The 20,376-nt window shown below is 36.5% G+C and overlaps 1 protein-coding gene across 1 annotated transcript in view; it reads right to left on the reverse strand.

The window, feature by feature from the left end:
• The window catches only part of EXOC2 (exocyst complex component 2), a 125,489-nt gene that overhangs the window by 85,414 nt on the left and 19,699 nt on the right, over nucleotides 1–20,376 (reverse strand). Inside the window, exons 4-6 of the mRNA XM_015618996.2 lie at nucleotides 19,630–19,756; nucleotides 9,640–9,753; nucleotides 5,092–5,216 (exon numbers count right to left, since the gene is read on the reverse strand). Of these exons, the coding sequence (XP_015474482.1) occupies nucleotides 5,092–5,216; nucleotides 9,640–9,753; nucleotides 19,630–19,756 (366 nt within the window). The remainder of the gene's footprint in view (nucleotides 1–5,091; nucleotides 5,217–9,639; nucleotides 9,754–19,629; nucleotides 19,757–20,376) is intronic.

Here is a 20,376-nt window from a genome sequence, read left to right on the forward strand (position 1 = left end):
TAACTTTCTGCATCTGTGAAACATAAAAATAGTGAAAATAAAAGCAGCTTTTAAATGTTGCATTTAAAAGGTGGTATGGAAATCAAAATGGAATAATGCATGAAATTAAGGTGGGTTTATGGCTTGCAGGAAAAGTCTGGGTCAAATTTAATCATAGATAACTTTTTTTGCACACTTGCAATCAGTTGCAGAAGTTGCTGATGAAAAATTGCAATTGCAAAATTTATTTCTCCTTCTACATACTTTACTATTTTTCAAATTCAAACAAAAAAGTTAACTTACCTGAAAAAAAATCTAAGTTCATAAAATATGACAGCCGCACAGTAACTATAAGCTGCCAAAACTGCATCCCTTTGGAGAAATTCTGCTAGTAATTAGCTCACACCTCTAAAGCAGCAACTGATGAAGAAGCTGCACGAGCAGTCAGGATAAAAGCAGGTACAGGTTTGGGCAGAGAATTTTCATTACGGCCTGTGACAATTCCTGCTGTTTTCTACATTTTCTAATCAGATTTTTCTCTTGCTTGAGACAAAAAAATCCCCCAACTCCCTACACAATGCCACGCTAGGACCCGCATGAAAGGAAATTTTGAGCCTTTTATCAATTGTGATAACTTTTGCTTTTATGAAGTTGCACTAAGGTAACAATTGTTCTGCTACAAAAATTGACAGTAAGAACTGCATGAAGAGGAAGCATTCTTCTGAGACTAAACCGTCTACTATCAGTTGGATACTTTATGGCACCCCTCCACCAGGTCATCTTTCTCTAGAATACATTTCTCATTTTAATGTCCCTCTTGTTATCTAGTGCTGAAAGATCAGAACACAAGTTTTCAACAAGCAAAACTAAATTAAGTTTATTTTTAAAAATGCCTAATTTAGCACATCTATTTTTTCTGAATGCTGAGAAGGCCTGTAAATGTAAGGACAAAATATGAAGCAATGATAGTACTTATGCTTCTCATTCAGCTTTTATCTGTAAGGGTAACACAAAGATGATTCAAATATTCAGACAGGAGGGCCCACTTGGAAAGCTAGACAATAAGCAGAGAGCAGATCAGCTATTTCTTCATGATGACTACATGAAGGCATGATCATAATTCTTAACTTGAAATAATCCAACTTGCACCTACTATGGGGCACAGACATGCAGGAAAACTGCTACTCTGAAGTGACTGATAGGCTCTCAGATATGTATCCTATACATGCAGCATAATTTTTTTATTCTTTCCAGTTTGTTTCCATGGCCCTATTCTTTCTTATGCTCTACAAATGGTTACCTTTAAAATCACTACCTGTAGCAGCAGACTGTTCTTACCCTGCAAAGACAATATTCTATCACTTGAAGTAGGATGAGGAAGATAACATTAATAGACACACAGCACAGGGAGAAGTAGAAACAGACATTTCAAGTCACCTGCACGACACTTAGGTAGCAATCATACATTTGAATTTGATTTACCCAAATTCATAGGTTGAACAAAAATCAATACTATTTGAAAAAGTATACACGAGAGTAAAGTAAAGCAAAAAAGTGTGAATTAAATTTGTTACAAAACAGCAATGTGGTAACAGCAAAACCTGGTATACTATCCCAATGCCACTCTACCAAGCAGAAACAGTCATGCACTGGCATTTAACTGGACAAAAGAAAACCATTTCAAAATTAATCTAATTTGCAAACAGAATCACTAATGAAAAATTGGATTGGCTCTATATAATCTCTTTGAATTCAAATGTAGCAAAGCTCCTCAGAACTCTGAAGTGAAGGGACATGCTTATGACAGACTAGAATCAGTTTTTAGCTTCTCAAATACCCAGTCTGATTCAGAATTGAGTGTAGCTCAGGTGATATTTTTTGTTTTATTTTCAGAGAAAATGCATTTAACAGACATAATGGCAGAAACACTGACTTAGTCTGAATCCAATCTTGAATGAGTGAATGAGCACTAACATGCTCATTCTAGAATAAGCCTTAGGGAATGAACTATAAAAATAGTCTATAAGAAGAAAAAAAAACAGAATTAAAAAAAAAACAGGCATTGGCCAGATTAGGATCATTTCAGCCAGGTAATTTCAGCTACACTATCCCATCTTATGCATTAACAAAGGTAGTAGACAAAACGCCAACTATAGTCCAAGGTCCCTATCATGCAGGTATTCCCACAGGCCACATAGCTGAACAGGAGTGGGAAATGGAAAAAAAAGGAACAGTGCTGTAACAGCAGTGCTTCTTTTGTACAGACTTCCTGAAAATGTGTTTGTAGCAGTAATTGCAAAAAAACCTGTTGCCACGGCAAACTAGAGAGCCAAATCTAAACCTCAAATTTTTTCATGTATCTGTGTTTTAAAGACATTACAACATCTTCTTTACCTGCCAATAGAGATGTTGTACTTACATGTTTTTGTATAAGTGAGTGACTGAAGAAATTTCCCTATTTATTTTCATTTTATTTTAATAAGAAGAAACTGCAGCCTTAGGTCTTTGCAAGGAGCATTTCAGAAAAAGTATACTGAAAGAAAATTAATTTTCTAACTTTCCCAACGACTTCTGTGTGGGACACAATTTGCTCATGACAATAAAGTATGTCTTAAGTACAAAACAGCCACCCCTTTTAGGAATGCTACTTTCTAGGTTGCAATTAGAATTACAGGAAATGAACCAGTTGAACTCCCAACACTGACAAGTGGGTCAAGTTGAGATAAACCCTGCTCCCCTCAGCTCAGTTTACAGCTCCCTTCAGCTGACGAAACAAACTTCCTGTTGAGCATCTCCTCTGCAGAGTCACTGTCAAACTGTCAGCCAAGCTAACAGGCAGAGAGACATGGGGATCTGATAAGGCTATTCTATTTTCCCAGAAATTAAAGCAAACAAAGATGGGTTCTGGTCTATTTGAGCTCTTATTTTCTTAGTAAACAGCCTCTAAATCACAAAATACAATAAACATCTTAGGACTGCTTTTTATGCTTTCCATTGCTTATTTATGAAAATACTAATAATCATTTAAATGTGTAATAGAGTCTGATAGCACACTGAATATCAGACAGAACTTACTGGTCCTAACTAATGAAAAAAGCTGCACAATAATCAGAAATTCAAACACTGTTGAATGTAAAAGAGTTTTAAAAGGCATGTATAAAAGCTGTAGAGGAGTATGAATTAACTGGAGAAGCAAGTGTTATGCCTCCTAACATGATCCTCCCATGAAAAGTTATCCTGTACTAATTTAGGGAGACTTAAGAGAAATAACTGCTCACAGGTAGCTCTGTTCTATAACTACAATACAACAAACCTGCAGTTTATGAAGCATAACCACTGGGGTTAGAAGATGTGTTCTAAGATATCTGAAGGGGAAAATTGAGAGTCTAAATTTTTGCCCCCAAAACACCTGTGTCTTTAAAAAATAAATCAGATTTTAGAAATCTTCCCAAAGCAAGAGAGTTAAAAAAATATCCAAACCAAAATGAACCAACTCAAAAAATTTAAATCATATTGTAAGACAGATAAAATGTATTCAGTAAGGGTTTTCCCTTGACTCACTTTTCATCTGTGACAGTTGTATGCTCAGCATCAAATAATAAAAGTCCACAGAACAATGGCTATGTCCCTAAGAGTTTGTGCTGAAACAACTGTTCAGCTTTCAAATATAAACTCCTCCTCCTGTAGCTTTGTTGAAACATACAAATTCCAGTTGCACTTTTTAAAAGGAGAAAATAAGACATAAAAATTCACCCTTACATGTGTAAGGGCAGAAAAGTGCAATCACTGTCTAGCTAGATTATATTTTTAATTTAATGTTCTTCTGTTAAGAAGTTTGAATTTCATAACTGCTTGCTGAAGACTTAATGGGGGTTTGTTTGCTTGGAAGCTTTTGTTTGATGGTTTGTTGTTGTTTTTTTAAAATATGCATCTGAGCTGCTTCTCTAGAACAATGCTAATAACACTTACTTTTAATTCTCAGCATCTCTCATAAGAGAAAACTGTAGTGATCGAATGTTCTGGAAAAAACTTTGACATCTGGCAGAAGGGCTGGATGGTGGCACCAAAGAAATCTTTTTTTTCTTCTTGCTACTGGAAGCCATATCCAGCTTAACAGTTGATTGTACCTATCACAATTTCAAGTCTTAAAAAAGTTATGCAATTTTTCCAGCTATATTTTCTCAAAAATATCATGAATAACGAGGAAGAAGCAGCAAATAAGTAGTTCTGCATTCAAAACTGAAATTTGTATGCAATAAGAGTGAGCTCATCAACTGAAAAGAAGCAAAACCCTTTTGCACATGTATTCAATATGATATTTCAACAGAAAAATGTGTATTAAAATGCTACAGAGGGCAGCTGTGACCTACACTGAATCCTCATTAAGAATTTAATACTTCTGCTATTGAACCTGATTAGATTTTGGCCAAAGGGATCAATGACCAAGATGGATAATCAGCACAGTGGTAAATGACAAATCTATTTGGGATGGTTTCCTGGGCACTGTTGCTGTCTTATCCAGGCCAGGGCCTCACTAGCCAGTATTTTAAGTAGCCCACAATGAGGTTTGACCTGCAAGACATTTGATGCTTTAAGATTCTGTTTGTGTGTGTCTATATACAATAAATATATATATTAAAATGGTAACTACAGTAATCTCACCTAGTGTGCTGCATTCTCCAAATAGCGAGCAGAACAAAAAGGCTCTCTGATTTCCCAAAGTAACCAGTGTCTGGATATTCATATAAATAATCACTATCTGACTACTGAATAAGGCATCATAAAATCAAGTTTTTTCTGTTGCTACAGTTTGTAAATCATCTTAATATTAACTCCAGTTTAACACTTCTCTTTCTTGCATTTGTGGTCTAAGCGATTTGATCAAGTGCCTTCAATGCCTTTAAGATACAGCTGGTGATATCTTTTGCAAATAAACCAACCAATCAGCTAGCCAGTTCTAACTTGTGACCAGTGCAATACAGATTTTGGGCTCATTATACAATTTGAGTACAGACTGTGAAGAGAAACAATATTTTTATTATTAAAATTAACCATTTATGCACATAAGTATTTTTGTTTATACTGTACTTATTAAGAGCAAGGAATCTTTACCTGACAGAGCATCTTGCGCTTCAAAAAATGTGCTGAGACCTCCTTTCACATAAGCTAGACTCCCTTCATTTTTCTTATTGGCTTGTTTCTTCAAATTCACAACAGCTGTTTTGAGCTGATCAAAACTGAAAACAAACAAGAAAACCCCAGAGACATTCAAACAGTAAGGTCAGCTAATAAATAAACAGAACAAAATATTTGGAAAATAAGGCCACTTACTTTCAGAGCAACTAGTAAGGGTGAAGCAATTGCTAATGAGTGTGCTTTTCAATAATGAGTTTATTTTTAGTCCAAGGATGTCACTTTTTTAGTTTCAACCCTAAAAAGAGGGCTCCTATCATTTGTGATGGAAGAGATTTCTTTCTAATACAAACTAGTCAAGACATTGCTTCTAAACATGCAACACTGCTTTTACTTAACTGTCTGTACTATATTAAATAGGTGACAGTAGAATTCACTACATATAGTGAATTACAGTACAATTAATACAGTAGATTAACCACTGAGATGTTAGGAATCTCTTTAATAATAACATTTGTTTAAATCTGCAGCTTTACTCACAAACCTTTCTCACTTATGTTTCTGAATTCATTCAATATTTTTATGTTGGTTTGGACATACAGTTCATAATTGAATACAATATTAGTGGAAAATAAAGAAAATTAATTGAATTCCTTGTATCTTTTTATATACAGTCTGCTGAAATATTTTTGAAAGGCACTTCATACAGCAATATTAACTGTCAATTCATCAATGTTGTTAGTATGGCAGCCTTCTTTTTATCTAAATGTCTCAATATTTCTCAATTTTTGCCAGTTTACATTTGATTTCACATCTTTATTTTTTGCAAGCACCTGCAATTAATGGACAAGTCTTAGGTTGTGAATAAATCTTCATTAACTGTAGATAATTTTTTTGTTATAAGTCAAAGGATGAGAATTAATATGACCTCAGCAGTTAGATTACTTGATTAACTAGAAAAACACCACTATGAACAAGCTCAGAAATACAAATATAGCAAATAATTTTCATCCTTAAAGTCTTTCTTCCTGGCTGCAGGACAAAGCAATCTCTCTAATACAAAAAAAAAATAAATAAAAAAATCCAAAAACTGCACTACACCTCTGTGAGGTGAGGGATCAATGAAGTAGAAAACTATGACATAAGACAATTCCATCAATATTCTGCCCATTCTGAAAAGAGCTGGGGCAAAAAGATACATTAAGAGAACAAACTTTAGCCCATACAATGAGAAGGCTATCACCACCTGCTGGGAGACAAAGCACACTGGTGCACTTAGAAGCATTTTCTTTTTATACTGATGATGTCACAACATTTTGCCTAATTTTCTGTTTCCATCTGCTGGACAGAAATAACATTACTCATTACCTGGATTGGTCCACTTGGCATATGAGAAGTACTTACCAGCAGCATTTTCAAGATAACAAAAATCTGTAGTGCTCCTTTTAAGCACTGTTTCATGTTATCTGATGATCTAACAGTGTGTTAAAGTAGTTTATTTATATTTAACAGGATATTTCCAGGATTAAAAGAATTAGTAGAAAGGATGTTATACTGATTTGTTAAAAATAATATCCCTCAAGGAAAAAACAGACATAAGCTAACCAAAATGTCAGTGCACTGCACATTTACCATTTCCAATAGCTAAGGTTATGCAGAGGACAAAAACTAAACCATTGCTGTGTTTCCAGGAAAACAGCACAAATTATATGGGACAGATATTTATACAACTCCAGAATATTTTTAAGACTGCACATTTTGAATTGGGAAGAAAAAGAAGACCAACCAAAACAGTTTTGCTGCTTCTTTCTTTAAAGAGATAGTTAGATTCCAAACATGACTGGATTTACCCTACCCTGTGAGCATTTATTCCTGTTGAGTTTTACACTGCTCTTGGACCTTCAACACTAAAATGTGGATTTTATAAACCAACATAAATGGAGTTAATATGCAAAAAAATCCAGAGTTCATTTAAAAGTACAAATTAACACTTTTTATTCCATTGGTTGGAGGAGATCGTTACTTGAAATTGTTGACATGGAATTTTTTTCAGCAAGAAGGATGAAATACTAAAGTTGATACCAGAGAAAGTGTTAAAAATGTTTTTTCTAAAAGCACCTAACTCATTCAAGCAGTATAGCCACTGGTATTTATCCACTTCTGAGCCTGTGGCTCAGCTCTCACATCTTTCTTAAACCAGTGGCCATAGCTGGGCAGAGCACTTCAGCTGCAGCTTTAACAATGCCAAGCAGAATAATTATCCACATATCTTACCTAACACATTGCTGCTGATACTCCCCAGAAGTTGATTTGCACTAGACAGTCAACTTTTACAAACACTGGATTGCCCTCTGTATGACTGCTTTCCAATCCCAGGTGTACACTCTCCTGCTTGCCTTCCCCCCACCTCTTTGAGTCTTTAATTCAGCTATTTCACAATTACTACAGCCACAGCTGCCACTGGTTATCACATCCCCTGCCCTGCCTGCAAGAATCAGATTCAGAAAGTAGCACCCCTGAAGGCCCATACCACAGCTGTGTTAGAAGTCATTCACAGAACTCCTTAAAAGCCTCCTGGGATTGCTGCCCCTCCTGTAAATATGAAGGACATTAAAGTCTTGTACAAGAACCAGGGTCTGCTCTCTGGAGACTTTCCCAAGTTGCTTAAGGAAGATTTTGTTCACCTCCTCATGCAACTGTAATGTGACCCATTCCAGACTCCTGAACAAGATCTCAACCATCCTGCTCCGTAACATGGTCCACATATTTATTCCAGCTGTTCTTCACATGAAGGTCAAATCCTTCTCTTCTTTCCTGGCTATCTTTTTCAGGTGGCCTCTTGCTGTCCATCCCAAAATACTAGGTACGTACGCTATCCCACTTTATTCCAGTGGCATATTTGTCTAATTCCACGTGGAGTTCTGTCTCTTACTTGTTTCTCAGACAGCACGAGCTGTAAAGGCACTTGACATTAGACACTCCCAGCTAGTTTTGTAACTACCTACAGCATTCTTAATGCCATCACTGAACCCACAGGTAGGACTGTGTCCCTTCATTTAACTGCAGGCTGTTATCACCATCCCCTGATATTGCCAAGTTGAAGTTTTTGACATGAAACTGCAAACCTGCTGGCAAAGAGGCTCTCACACTCCTACCCCATTTTTTTCAAAACAATTCCATTTCTCACTAGCAGTCTTTGTTCTTTAGTCATGGATCTGGTTACAGAAGTAAAAAGTGCTGCTTTTGAAACCAGGGGTACAGCGATCTGTAAATCTACAGGATGCATCCCTATTACCTGAAGCTTTTCCCTTCACATGTAAATCAAAGGGAATACCTAGACTCCCACATTTTTCACTCTTGTCCCTACTCTGCAATCACTCATGATCTGTTCTACATCTCTCTGGGCAGTGTCACTGGTGCTCACATGGATGAGCAACAAAGTGGAAACAGTCCAAGGGTCAAACAGAGAAAATTTTTTATGAAGACCAACATCAAAAACTGTTTACTCTTTATCACTTTATTATCCCTTCAATTTTTAAAAAAAACCTGATGATCCTCAAAGTTATCAGATTCTGACAGAAAACTAATTTGGAATAACTTCTCTTAGTTACCTGATTTCAAAAGATGCTGTCATTATAAGTGTATTAGGTAATAATGTTCTCTTGCTGTTCTGGCCCTTTAAAGTATCATTTTGAGAGGAAATTTAAGTATTTCCCAAGCAGAGTAATGGTTATTTCTGGAGCTTCAAAAACCAAATATCCTCCTACCCGCAAAACCAAGAAGCAACCTTTTTCTACCAGTAGGAAACAAAACTAAAACAATTTGTAAAGTGGTATTTCCCTTTAAAATACTAATCAGAGCATCTAGCTGAAAACAGCAAAAAAGCTCATCTTCTCTATAAAAAATGGCTTCCAGTATTATGCAAACACAAGCAGATAAAAATTCTGGAATTCAATTATACATGCATAAATATATAATACACTCATGTATTATATATGTATTATCATATATTAAGTACATACTATCAACTGTATTTCTAAACTAAGATCTTAATTGTCAAGATTTCAAGGGGTTTACCTCAAAGATCTACTTGTTTGTCCAACTTCTGCTACTATAGCATTTTCCACAAGTGTTAACTACAACCTAATTGATACTAACAATTTTAGTCATCTGTTCAGTGCCTATAACCTGTGTCTCTGTTCGTGACTTAACATCTGGAGTTTCCACTCAAGGCTGCTAACTTCTTGATTCCTAGAATATGAAGAAAGAAAGCTTCCATCTGACATGGGGGCATGGGGATAAAAAAACCCTCATCATAAATTAGGTCTGGTTAAAAACAAGGTGTTTCTCAGAAGCAGATTAAGCAAACTTGTTGATTCAAGTCTCAGGCCAAGCAGAAACACCAGAGACAATTGTGACTACAGTTCTACTGCTGTAAATGCAAACCACCATCCTCACATTTACTGCATAATGAAATACCATCAGTGACTTGCATATAAAACAATTCCTTATATGATAGCAACAAACCTTGTTGTTGAATGATTCTCAATCAGGTACCAGGCAGCAGAAAAGTTTTCACTTGTGAAATCAGCGCTCATCCCAGGAAATAGCGACTCTAAATCTTTTTGAGGAAATCTGCCTCTGAAAAACAAATATTCATTTCTTCAGTGAAACATGGCCTTGTAAACAGTTTAAAATTAAAACAGTCACAAAAATCCCAAACTAACAACAAACACCAAATCATTTCCTTGTAAGATGGGAACATTAAGTTGCAACTCACCTTGAAATTAAATCCACTATTACAGACACATCTAACATGACCAGGAAAGATTGAAATCAATTCTAAGTAAAACTAATTTCACCATTTTGATTTCACTATTACACATAAGACAGAAATATTGTCTGTACAATATGCTTTTATTTAACTTCAAAATGGCAGGACATCAGAAGTTTGACAGCTTGTAAATGATCTCACACAATTATTGTCTATTGACTCCTGAGCAGCAGAAGTCACACAGAAACACGAAAGGGAGACACGCAGAATACACTTCCATTATATACAAACACTGAAAAAAAGTATAATACTGAGTTAAAATAATTTTCTTGCAAAACAGAACATATTGATCTGTCTGTTCACTACACAAAACAAAGGAAAAACAGGCTTATCTCAAGTGACAGCCAGCAGGTTCTGTTAGTTTTTATTCGGTTTTACAAATGCATGAAGAAACCACGCGAGTCAATTCCTTGTGAAAACAGATTCTCTACAACAGCATTTTAAAAACTATAAGTAGTTTCTAAGATACTCATCCAGAAAATGATTCCATTCACTTTAAGTCTGTGTAATAAAAATATTTAAAGCACTTTCTGATGAAAACATGACAACCTTCATCCCTCAGTCTGGACATACGCTCAACACTTGGCCATATTCATTTCACCATGCATTCAATACATCACCAGGTACACTCCCTCCTCTCATCTTCACCACCAGCTACATCCCATCTTCAGAGACTCATTGTGTCAAATAAATTCACTTTTGGCCAGCCCTAAATGGGTCAGTCAGTTGGACTAGATGGATTTATGTCCCTTTCAACTGAAATATTCTCATCTATTCCAAAAATTTACTATTTCATTTCTGGATCACAACATCCAACTCAAAAGACAATGAAGTCCCTCTCTGATGCTGACAAGTTAGGTGAGCTTTGCTATATGAAGTATACCATATGCAAATGAAAATCTGCCCTACTTTGCATTTGAGAACAAACTTGGGTGGGAATAGCAATCCAGAGTCAGTTATAAGAATTATATTTAACACATATGGAAAGCCATTTAAATGGACACAAAAGCAGTGATTTGTTAGTTTTAGTTTTTTCTGTAATCTAAACATGTTTCAAGATAGTTAAAGCTGTTTTTATTACAAAAAGCAAACAGCAGATTAAGTGAAACAAATCTAAAGGCAGGCACATTAAAAAGTACAATTATATAGAGAGGAGTTGTTTCCTGGAAGTTTCTTTTCATATCCAAATGGCCATTAGCACAAGCAGGTACAAAGGACCCACGTACATAATGACATGTCACAGAAGTCTTTCATCAGTAGCACCTGATTACAGCAGGGGCATGAAACAATACTTTTCAAAAGCCAGAAAAAAATCAAATGAGATGCAAGGAAAAGTGATGACAGATATGAAAAGTAGAGATACAGAGAAAATAGCGTGAGAAACAAATGCAGTAAGAAAAAATGAGGGTCCCAACATTTCCCTGTGTTCAATGAAAAAGTGAAGATGTTAAAATAAAACTTTTAGGCATAAGTAATAAGATTCTGGATTTTCAATGACCTTAAATTTCATGAATGACAGTAAGCAGAAAATGCTGATAGATGTAGGAAGAAAGTTTCAATATACTCTTCATTTAAAGACATTTTAAGATAATTTATTTTTACCCTCCAATTAGTCAAAAGTACCCAGTAGGAACATGAACTTGAAGGATAGTACTTCACATGTGATACACAGTACAACTGTACAAAAAAGTATTTATATTAGATCCACACATGGTGACATCTTTGTGGACAGCTGCATTTTTAATGATAAAAAACAAAACCAAGAAAACAAATTTGAGTTTTTGGCAGAGACTCGGACACACTGTGCAAGCACTGTTTAAGTAAATACAGAAGTAATCAATACAGAAGTGGAATTTCACTCATATTTTCAGAATTTCCATGTATGTCCTCCAAAACCAAAAGAGACAGATATAACACAAAAAAGCACACACACTCAAATATACCACTACCAAATGCTACTCATTACTGCAGGTTTATAAGGGATATACATGACAATTTAAGCTTACACATGAGCTATACAATTACTCGGGGGAAAAAAATGAAACTATTATATATATATAGAAAGACGAAGATAGACTTGCAATCAATTACTGGAAATGAATCTACAGACAGAGGGACACAAATGAAGGAATTTTTTTTTCAGTTTGATGTTTGACTGCCTTGAAAAGTTATTAGGAGTTTTTTTTCCAGCAGATGTATTTGTGTAGAACCATAAATTAACAATGCTTTTATCTGTGCAGAGGTATTTTAGACATAGTCACAACAGACTAGAAACATGAATGTGAATGTGTGAGGTATGTTAACAATATGTTATACTCTATGGTTTAGTATCCTTTTTTTTATCATACATCTTACCAGTAGTTTTCCCACTAACAGATACGCTACAGCTTGCTACATACAGACTTGCTACAGCTGTCTTCAAAACCAAGTGCACACTAAAATGTTTAAACTGAAAGCAACTGTATTTCTAGAATGTCTGGCCAGATGCATCTAAAAAGAGACTGCCTCTACATACACACAAGTTTGTTTCATTAACTTCTATTAGTAAATTAAATAAGCCAGTTTTTGGAAGTTGTTCTCATTAAAACTTGCTTACCATTTACTTATAAACAAGCCCATATGTGACTTGAGGAAGTATTTCTGGTTTATTCTTTTCAACATTACAGGGTGAAGATGAACCAGTAGCAAAAGCTTAGATCAAAATTACATGCAATTAAACTATAAATCATTTCTCTGTTGATTTGCTCATTATACAAGAATCACTTCATGACGAATACTTAATCATTATTAAAAAGTAATCACTGTAAAAGAAACTGGGAACCACAAATTGAATCCAGAAAACCTCAGAAAAGAAGAGTGAAGCTTACCACCCTTGACAACCCTAAGTATTATACCACCTTTACAATTTCAGCAAAGGTACACATACTGGATTTGTAAACTAGTACTTTCTGCTTGGCACGCTATTTTACCTAGACTAGAACTAGATCTGGCACTAGGCCTATAGTTAATATTTTAAAATAGTCTTATTCATGCTTCAGCAACAATTTCAAATGCAAAAGAAACTGAGATTTCACATTGTGGTTATATTAATGAGAAGGATAATAAAAATACATTTGGTTGCAAGCCACTGTAGACTTCCCTCAAACACATTTTGAGTACAGTAAATAGAGTCATATAACATTAGATGTAGTGGCACTTGCTTCCATGTAAAGGTAATGCACACTTATTTTGGCTTCAAAGCATGGGGGGTACAATCAATTCACTTGTGCCACAAGTGCCCATCAATAGAAGTCCCACCTTGTACTACTCCAAACTTCAGATTCTGTATAGCCTAACAGCAATAAACCTAATTTAACAGCACAGGATGCTTGGGCTCTTACAAATGCTGTGTATGGAACTTGTGCCCATACACAGCATTTATATTTTCCAGAGATAAATTGGAAATCTCAATAGGCTCAATCACAGCCTCCAAGCAGCCACAATTAAGTAAGAGCAACAGAATGCAACAGATAATAATTAACAAAGCCTGACAATGAACACAGTTTAGCAAGTAGTAATTTTTCTGTGAAAATTATTTTGCTCCCAGAACTTCAGAATCTTATAGTCATAATTTCAGCATATATGACAATATTTGCAGATTAAAGGTGCGTCCCAAAGGAAGATAAAGCCACCCAAAGGTAACTTGAAGCTCAGTTCTACAGGAGTCTACAAAAGGTCAAAAGGAACAACTTTAAATAAACACAGATTCTGAATAGCAACCAGCATAAACAAGCTCCAGTTCGAGCTGCTGTACACTCCCCCCTCTGTCTGGTACCAGTCAGACTCCTTGAAGCTGGCTTTGTACCAGCTGTACTGTGTTAATAATGCATGCAAAAAGACCAGCATAAGGGACACTGGTGTAGACTAAACACGACAAATCAGAAGGTGTTAACAAAGGTCTCTCCAACAGCAACAAGACAAGGGTGTACTCTGGCACTTCCTCCCTAGTAGCATTGGGTTCATTAGAAATATGAAAACAAAGTGGCAACTGTATTTTAGAACTGGCAGAATGTGGTAAGAGAAATCTACTAAGAGACTATAGCCTGGTAGCTGCAGCTGATGCATCAGCCTAACAAGCAGTAAGTGTTACTTTATTTTTTAATGTCATAAAGCTAGGACTATACTGAAACTCTCTTTTGCAGCTTTCAGAATTTTTTTACATGTATCTCTGTGACCAAGTTTCCACACACCCATCACATTCAATGATGAAATTTACTGCATTTCCATACAAGCCATTTAAAAATAAACATCTCAGCCTCCAGAAAGTCTTTTCCTATCTTGTGGTAGAAAGCTGACGTTTACCATTAGATGGCAGAGTATGATCATCAGTTTCCTTCTCCCACATGAACTGTTTTGGAAGCTGGCGTGGGAAGAGGGAAGCATCTGTATTGAGTGGGTGGATACAGAAGTATATGGAATGTACTTAGCATGTCAGCCTTTGCTTTCATGTACAAGATGGATCCACCAGAGTGACCTCTGCTACATGCAAAACAACAAACACTATTCAAAAATTTCTAACCACCGCCACATTCTCTGTTTTGCACAGAATTAATTCTCTGCCTGACAGAGTAGTTAGAGGAGTCAGTGAACCCTTGGTTAAGCAAGGACTTGTTGTTGCAAGGAGGAGGAAGTATGTGGTACATCAGAAGAAGCAATTCATTCACAAATCTTCTGCAGATCTAAATTTTCCATCAACATATTTCAACTGGTGTCCATGAGACATAATCCCTCCCAGAGCCATACAAAATTCTGAATGATCTCGTGTTACCAACATGCTTTTGTAACAGCTCTAAACTGCTAAAACCAATCCAAGTACTGCCACATTGCTGCTAAGGTCAGAATTTTCACACGAAGTTCCACATTTCTCATACTGAGACAACAACTCTGCACACTCTTTTTCTTCCTGCAACCTATTTAAGACTTCTCCTGGCAACCCAATGCTTGGACAGGTACTCTTTGCTGGATTAAAAACTGGATGGCCATGCCTAGAGAGGGGTGGTGAATGGAGTTACCTCCAGCTGTTGGATGGTCACTACTGGGATTCCCCAAGGATAAGTACTGGGGCCAATCTGCTTCATTATCTTCATCAATTATTCGGACAATGGGATCGAGTATTTAGAGTACTCTAAAGAGCTTGCAGATGACAAGTTGGGTAGGAGTATTGATCTGCTGGAGGGTAGAGACACTCTGCAAAGGGATCTGGACAGGCTGGATTGACAGGCTGAAGCCATCTGTATGAGGTTCAACAAGGCTGAATCTTGTTTGTGTCATAACAACCCCAGGCTAGGGCCAGGCAGAGTGGCTATAAAGCTGCCTGGCATAAAGGAACCTGGGGGCGCTGGCTGACAGTGGCTCATGAGCCAGTGTGTGCCCACATAGGCAAGAAAGCCAAGGGCATCTTCACCTGTATGTGTGTGACCAGAAGGCACAGGGCAGTGACTGTCCCCCAGCGCTTGGCACTGGCAAGGCCACACCTTGAGTGCTGTGTTCAGTTCTGGGCCCCTCAACTCAGGAAGAAAATTGAGGTGGTGGAGCACATCCAAAGAGGCCAACAGAGCTGGTGAAGGGTCTAGAGAGTAACCTTTGTGAGAAGTGGCTGAGGGAGCTGGAGATGTTGTTTAGCTGGAGAAAAGGAGGCTCAGGGGTGACCTTATCACTCCCTACAGCTGCCTGGAAGGATGCTGTAGCCAGGTGGGGGACGGCCTCCTCTCCCAGGTTACCAAAGACAGGACAAAAGGACACAGCCTCAGGCTGTCCCAGATGAGGTTCAGATTGGACATCAGGAAGAATTTCTTCACTGAAAGGGTCGTCAGGCATTGGAATGGGCTGACCAGGGGACATGGTGGAGTCACCGTCCCTGAAAGTGTTCAAGAAATGGCTGAATGTGGCACCTGGGGATACAGTTCAGTTGACAAAAGTTGGACTCAAGGACTTTGAAAATCTTCTTCAAGATTCACAATATCACAATTCTGTGATACTTTTCTATGATTCAATGTTTTTGTAAGAGTTCCTGGCTACATCTGCATAACACCACAGCCATGAATACTCCCCGGGGAGGAAGGTGGCACTGAACTGCTCTGAACTGAAAGTGAGCATAAAGATCGTGATAGGACACTAAACCTTTGTGTCAGTCTTTACCCCATACTAAAAATTTAAAACTAGAACTCAAAAATTAAGTATTTTAAATACCTATTTTTTGGTGGGAATTGAACATCTCTCAGTATACACACAATGGACACTAAGTTACATCAATGCCTAAAAACTCTTATCTGATGGGATCAGCTCTGTGTTTTAGAAGATGAATTAATAACTTTTAGGAAGGGAGGAGAACAAATATGTGCAAACATTCTTCTGCAAATATGTTTGTGACTTCAAGGGTCACCACCACCAAAACACAAGAACCAGCAAGCTCAAGTTTCATGACAGTATAAGTGATTTTTTTCTTTTTTATTAGCAAATGAGATTGTTAGTTACATGACACAGGAACTGCAATTAATTTTTGGAAAATGTGAAGAACTCATCAGACAGAAATTATGTATACTAACTACTTGCTAAACTTGCAAGGCTGAAAGATAATGGCCTGAACATTATGTAGACATGTAGAATTAAAATATCTTGTCTATACATGTAACATTTAAAATATCTTGATTATGTAAAAGAACAGCCAGGAAGATGACTGTATATACATAGCTGCCTTTTTTGCATCCTTGAACATTTGTATATGAATATGAAAAGACAATTCCAGTGCATATTTTGAGTATATATATATATGTTAACTCCTATCTATAGGCAGTATGCTAATTATTAATAGAATGTCAGACCCACTATTACATATTTTTCTTCATTCACAGTTCTAACCTTTTGTTCACTTAAATCTCAGTCACTCCCAATTAAACTCCAGTCTTCTATCTACCGAGTCTGAATAATTTTTTTTTTTGTCTCTGTGCATGCCTAATAATTTAGCAAACTGTTATACTGCAGCTCTTCTTTCCATTACTTACAAGGTCTTTTTTCTCTAATTTCAAGGTCTCATTTGCAGCACCTTGAAAGCATTCACCTGAATGGTTCAAAAGCTATGATTATTTTTTAAACATTTTAATTGGACAAAGTATCATTAGAAATGCTTTAAAGAGCCACAAAAGGAACTCTTAAAACCAAACATAACCATATTAAAAAAAACCAAAAACAACAAAAACCCCTCAAAAATCAACTAAATTGTTCCCATGCTGCAGCTTGTCTTTTCTGTATCATTTGCTAATCCCTGATAATCACTTTCTACAGGGAGAGCTTCTTTCAGTGTGTAGTCTAATCACCTTCCTCTGCCTTCCCTTCAGTGTGCTCCTATATAGTTTACTCCTATTCCATTTTATCACATCTGTTTTTCACTGCTTTTCTCCCTGAGCTTCTCGATTAATATTTCTTTTGCTTACCACTATTTGCATCACCAGTACAAGGCACTCCTTTCCCTTCCTTGTCAGTCATCAAGCTGGCCAAGGGTTGTAAATCCCAGCAAGTCAGACCAATGGCAAATGCTTCAGCCTCAAAATTAGTATACAATCCAATTTGCACATGTCTTAATAAAAAGTTTAAAGAAACCAAAGGTGTGAAAAAAAGAGAGATCCACAATGCTCCAGACCTTATCTGCATACACAACAGTATTATTAGGATCATATTAGGATGTCTTTTATTTTAAAGCATCCTAACAATTTTTATCACTTCTAGTGACAAAAATTCCCATATCTAGCAACGATTATTGCTAATTTCTTGCTTACTCACTCTCATAGTTTACAATTGCCTTTTGTCACTACCTTGTACAACTTCTCAATACTTACCCATTCCATATGTAAAGTATTTGCAAACGTGAGTTTAACTAAACTATATGGTATTAAAGATTATTTTCTGGAACTAAAACTCACATTGCTCCAATTTATCAAGAAAATTATGCAATTTTTTTCCACTGAGAAGGCATTCTTTAATTAAACCCAGAATGTTCATCTTTAGTCAGAACTGTGCTGTCAACCATAGCATGAGGGCAGAGCAGGCTTTTCCTCTCTTACCCCTCTGCACAATGTAACCCCTCCATTCCTCCACACAACTACTTACAATACTGATCAGTGTCTTTCAAACTGGTGCTTGCCATAACTTTCCTGCTTCTCCTACAATGAACCTGGGAGATCAAGAACAACTAGGCTTGATATGCTTGCCCAAAGATTTCCTAATTCCCTCCCTCTACAAAAGGTTATTTCCTAGCTGTATTTATAGGTTTCTGATTCATTTCTTTTCACATGAAACTTCAGGTTTCGGTAACACATTTTCTAATGCTTTCAGAAAAAACATTTAAAATATAACATGGTGGTTTTCTGTTTAACAAACATCCAAACAGGTAACTTTAAATTAAGCAAATCCTAAACTAATGCAGCTTAAGCTTCTATATAATTCTTAATATATCATATGGACAATGTCTTAACTATAAGTAGAGACTCAAAAGAATCAGCTAACAAAGGATTCACTGCTAGCTGCTGTGTAGCACAGTGGTAAAAAGGATTGTTATGCAGTTTTTAATTTACAAAAAGGGAAGAGAGAGTGGAAGAGTGACAAAGTCTTCTAGTAACACACTGCAATACTGTCCATAGTACGAAGGTCCATGTTTTGTCAGGGACTGGAAAAGTGAGGAACATGAAAGAATTACCTGTCAGGAGTTACACCAAATGCTAAAGAAAAATACTTAAAGAGAAAAAATCTCCAGCTAATTACAAAAAACTGGGCTAGTACCTTGAAAAAAAAGAAAAATATATATTCAAGTTAGGAAAGAAATGCACAGCCAGAGACTGGAAAGTGATGTGGATCCACTAGAAATCCCATACAGGTTTTGGAAAAGCTTTCTCATCAGAACAAGGTAACCATGGATACTGCAGATTTTTTCCAGTGCACTCCCTCTCACAAACAAGAGCATTCAGCAGATGAGACCTCAGTAATAGTTTAATTTTAAATAGCCTTTTGTTTGGTAGAGCTGGCATCTTGGCTGAGAGAAGTATTCCTCATGCTATTTCTAAGAGTTGGGCAGGTTTAAAGAGTGTCCCATTTAAAGATCCCTAATTCCATTTATTATTCACTATAAAGTTACTATTTCAGACAAAAAAAGTCATAAATTCCACCATACTTAAGAACTACAGTAAAGAAGACTGTGGGCTGGAAAATGGTATTAGTATTTCAGTAAAATAAACTAGCTGATGTGACATAATAAATCACATTTTACAGTGCAATTTTAGCAACAGATAGCAATCTGATATCCTTAAAAGCCCCATGAAACTCAAATGCAACAGTAGGTATTCTGTAGCTACAACGTATAAATCTGAAGCCTTAGGTTATTTACCAATCTGCAAAATCTAAACATCACTGGGGTTCAATATATCAAGCTTTTAGATTATCTACAGTTCTAATTGATGACCCAAAATAGAGGATTATGAAGCTGGATACAATGTGCACCAACAATTCTGAGTACCAAATAGAATACTAGCAGCTAATAGGTGTATGTGTTTTTAAATCTTTCCCTGCCCTGCAAACCATTAAATTTTCCTGGAATTCACATAGACACATATAGAGAAAACCACTAAAAAAGTGGATTAAAGGCATTTGGTACTCACTTGTCTATCTCAATACCAAGCGGATTAGCCGGACGTAAGGACAAGGGGGGAATCCCTTTGTTCCTGTCAGTGCGCATGTCATAATAGTTCATTTCATCCACCCAGACAGCAGACTGATCCAAGATACCTAGGGAAAACAAAGCACAGATCCTTAAAATAACAAGGGCAGTCCAGCACCATCAACTTCTAACATACTGAATTAATTTGAAAAATCCTGATAAATATCAAATGAATGCCTAGGTAATATATTGAAAGATACATGGCAAAACAACCTGGATGCAATTATGCTAAATTATTTTATTATAGCTGCTGAGAAGGTATTCATGGCTGGGCATCAAAGATTACCCTCTTGCAGAGTGCAGTTTCACGTACATTAGGAGCATTTTCCTGACCACAAAGTATTAGTATTTTCATTCCTGCAAGTATTTTGGTATCCATCCAAACCTTGTTATCTGCTACTTTCAAAAGAGCAATTAACTGAATGTCTTCTCATTTGCATATTTTAGGGAAGATTCCTTTTCTGTCCCATTTGCTATCCAAAAGGTAACTGAACTTTGGCCACACGCCAAGATAAATTACTTCAAGGACACAGAACTGACTTTACTTCCAATACCTTAGCACAGACAATGCATAAAGGTGAGGCACAATATGTCCTGGAATCTCAGCTGAAAATGGAGCCAGCCACACCCTTGGCCTTGCCGTCCTTTAACATACCCATCAGACACTCAACATTAGAAATTACTCCAT

The sequence above is a fragment of the Parus major genome, chromosome 2 (genome assembly GCF_001522545.3).
Source record: "Parus major isolate Abel chromosome 2, Parus_major1.1, whole genome shotgun sequence".
In the NCBI taxonomy this organism is placed as follows: domain Eukaryota; kingdom Metazoa; phylum Chordata; class Aves; order Passeriformes; family Paridae; genus Parus; species Parus major.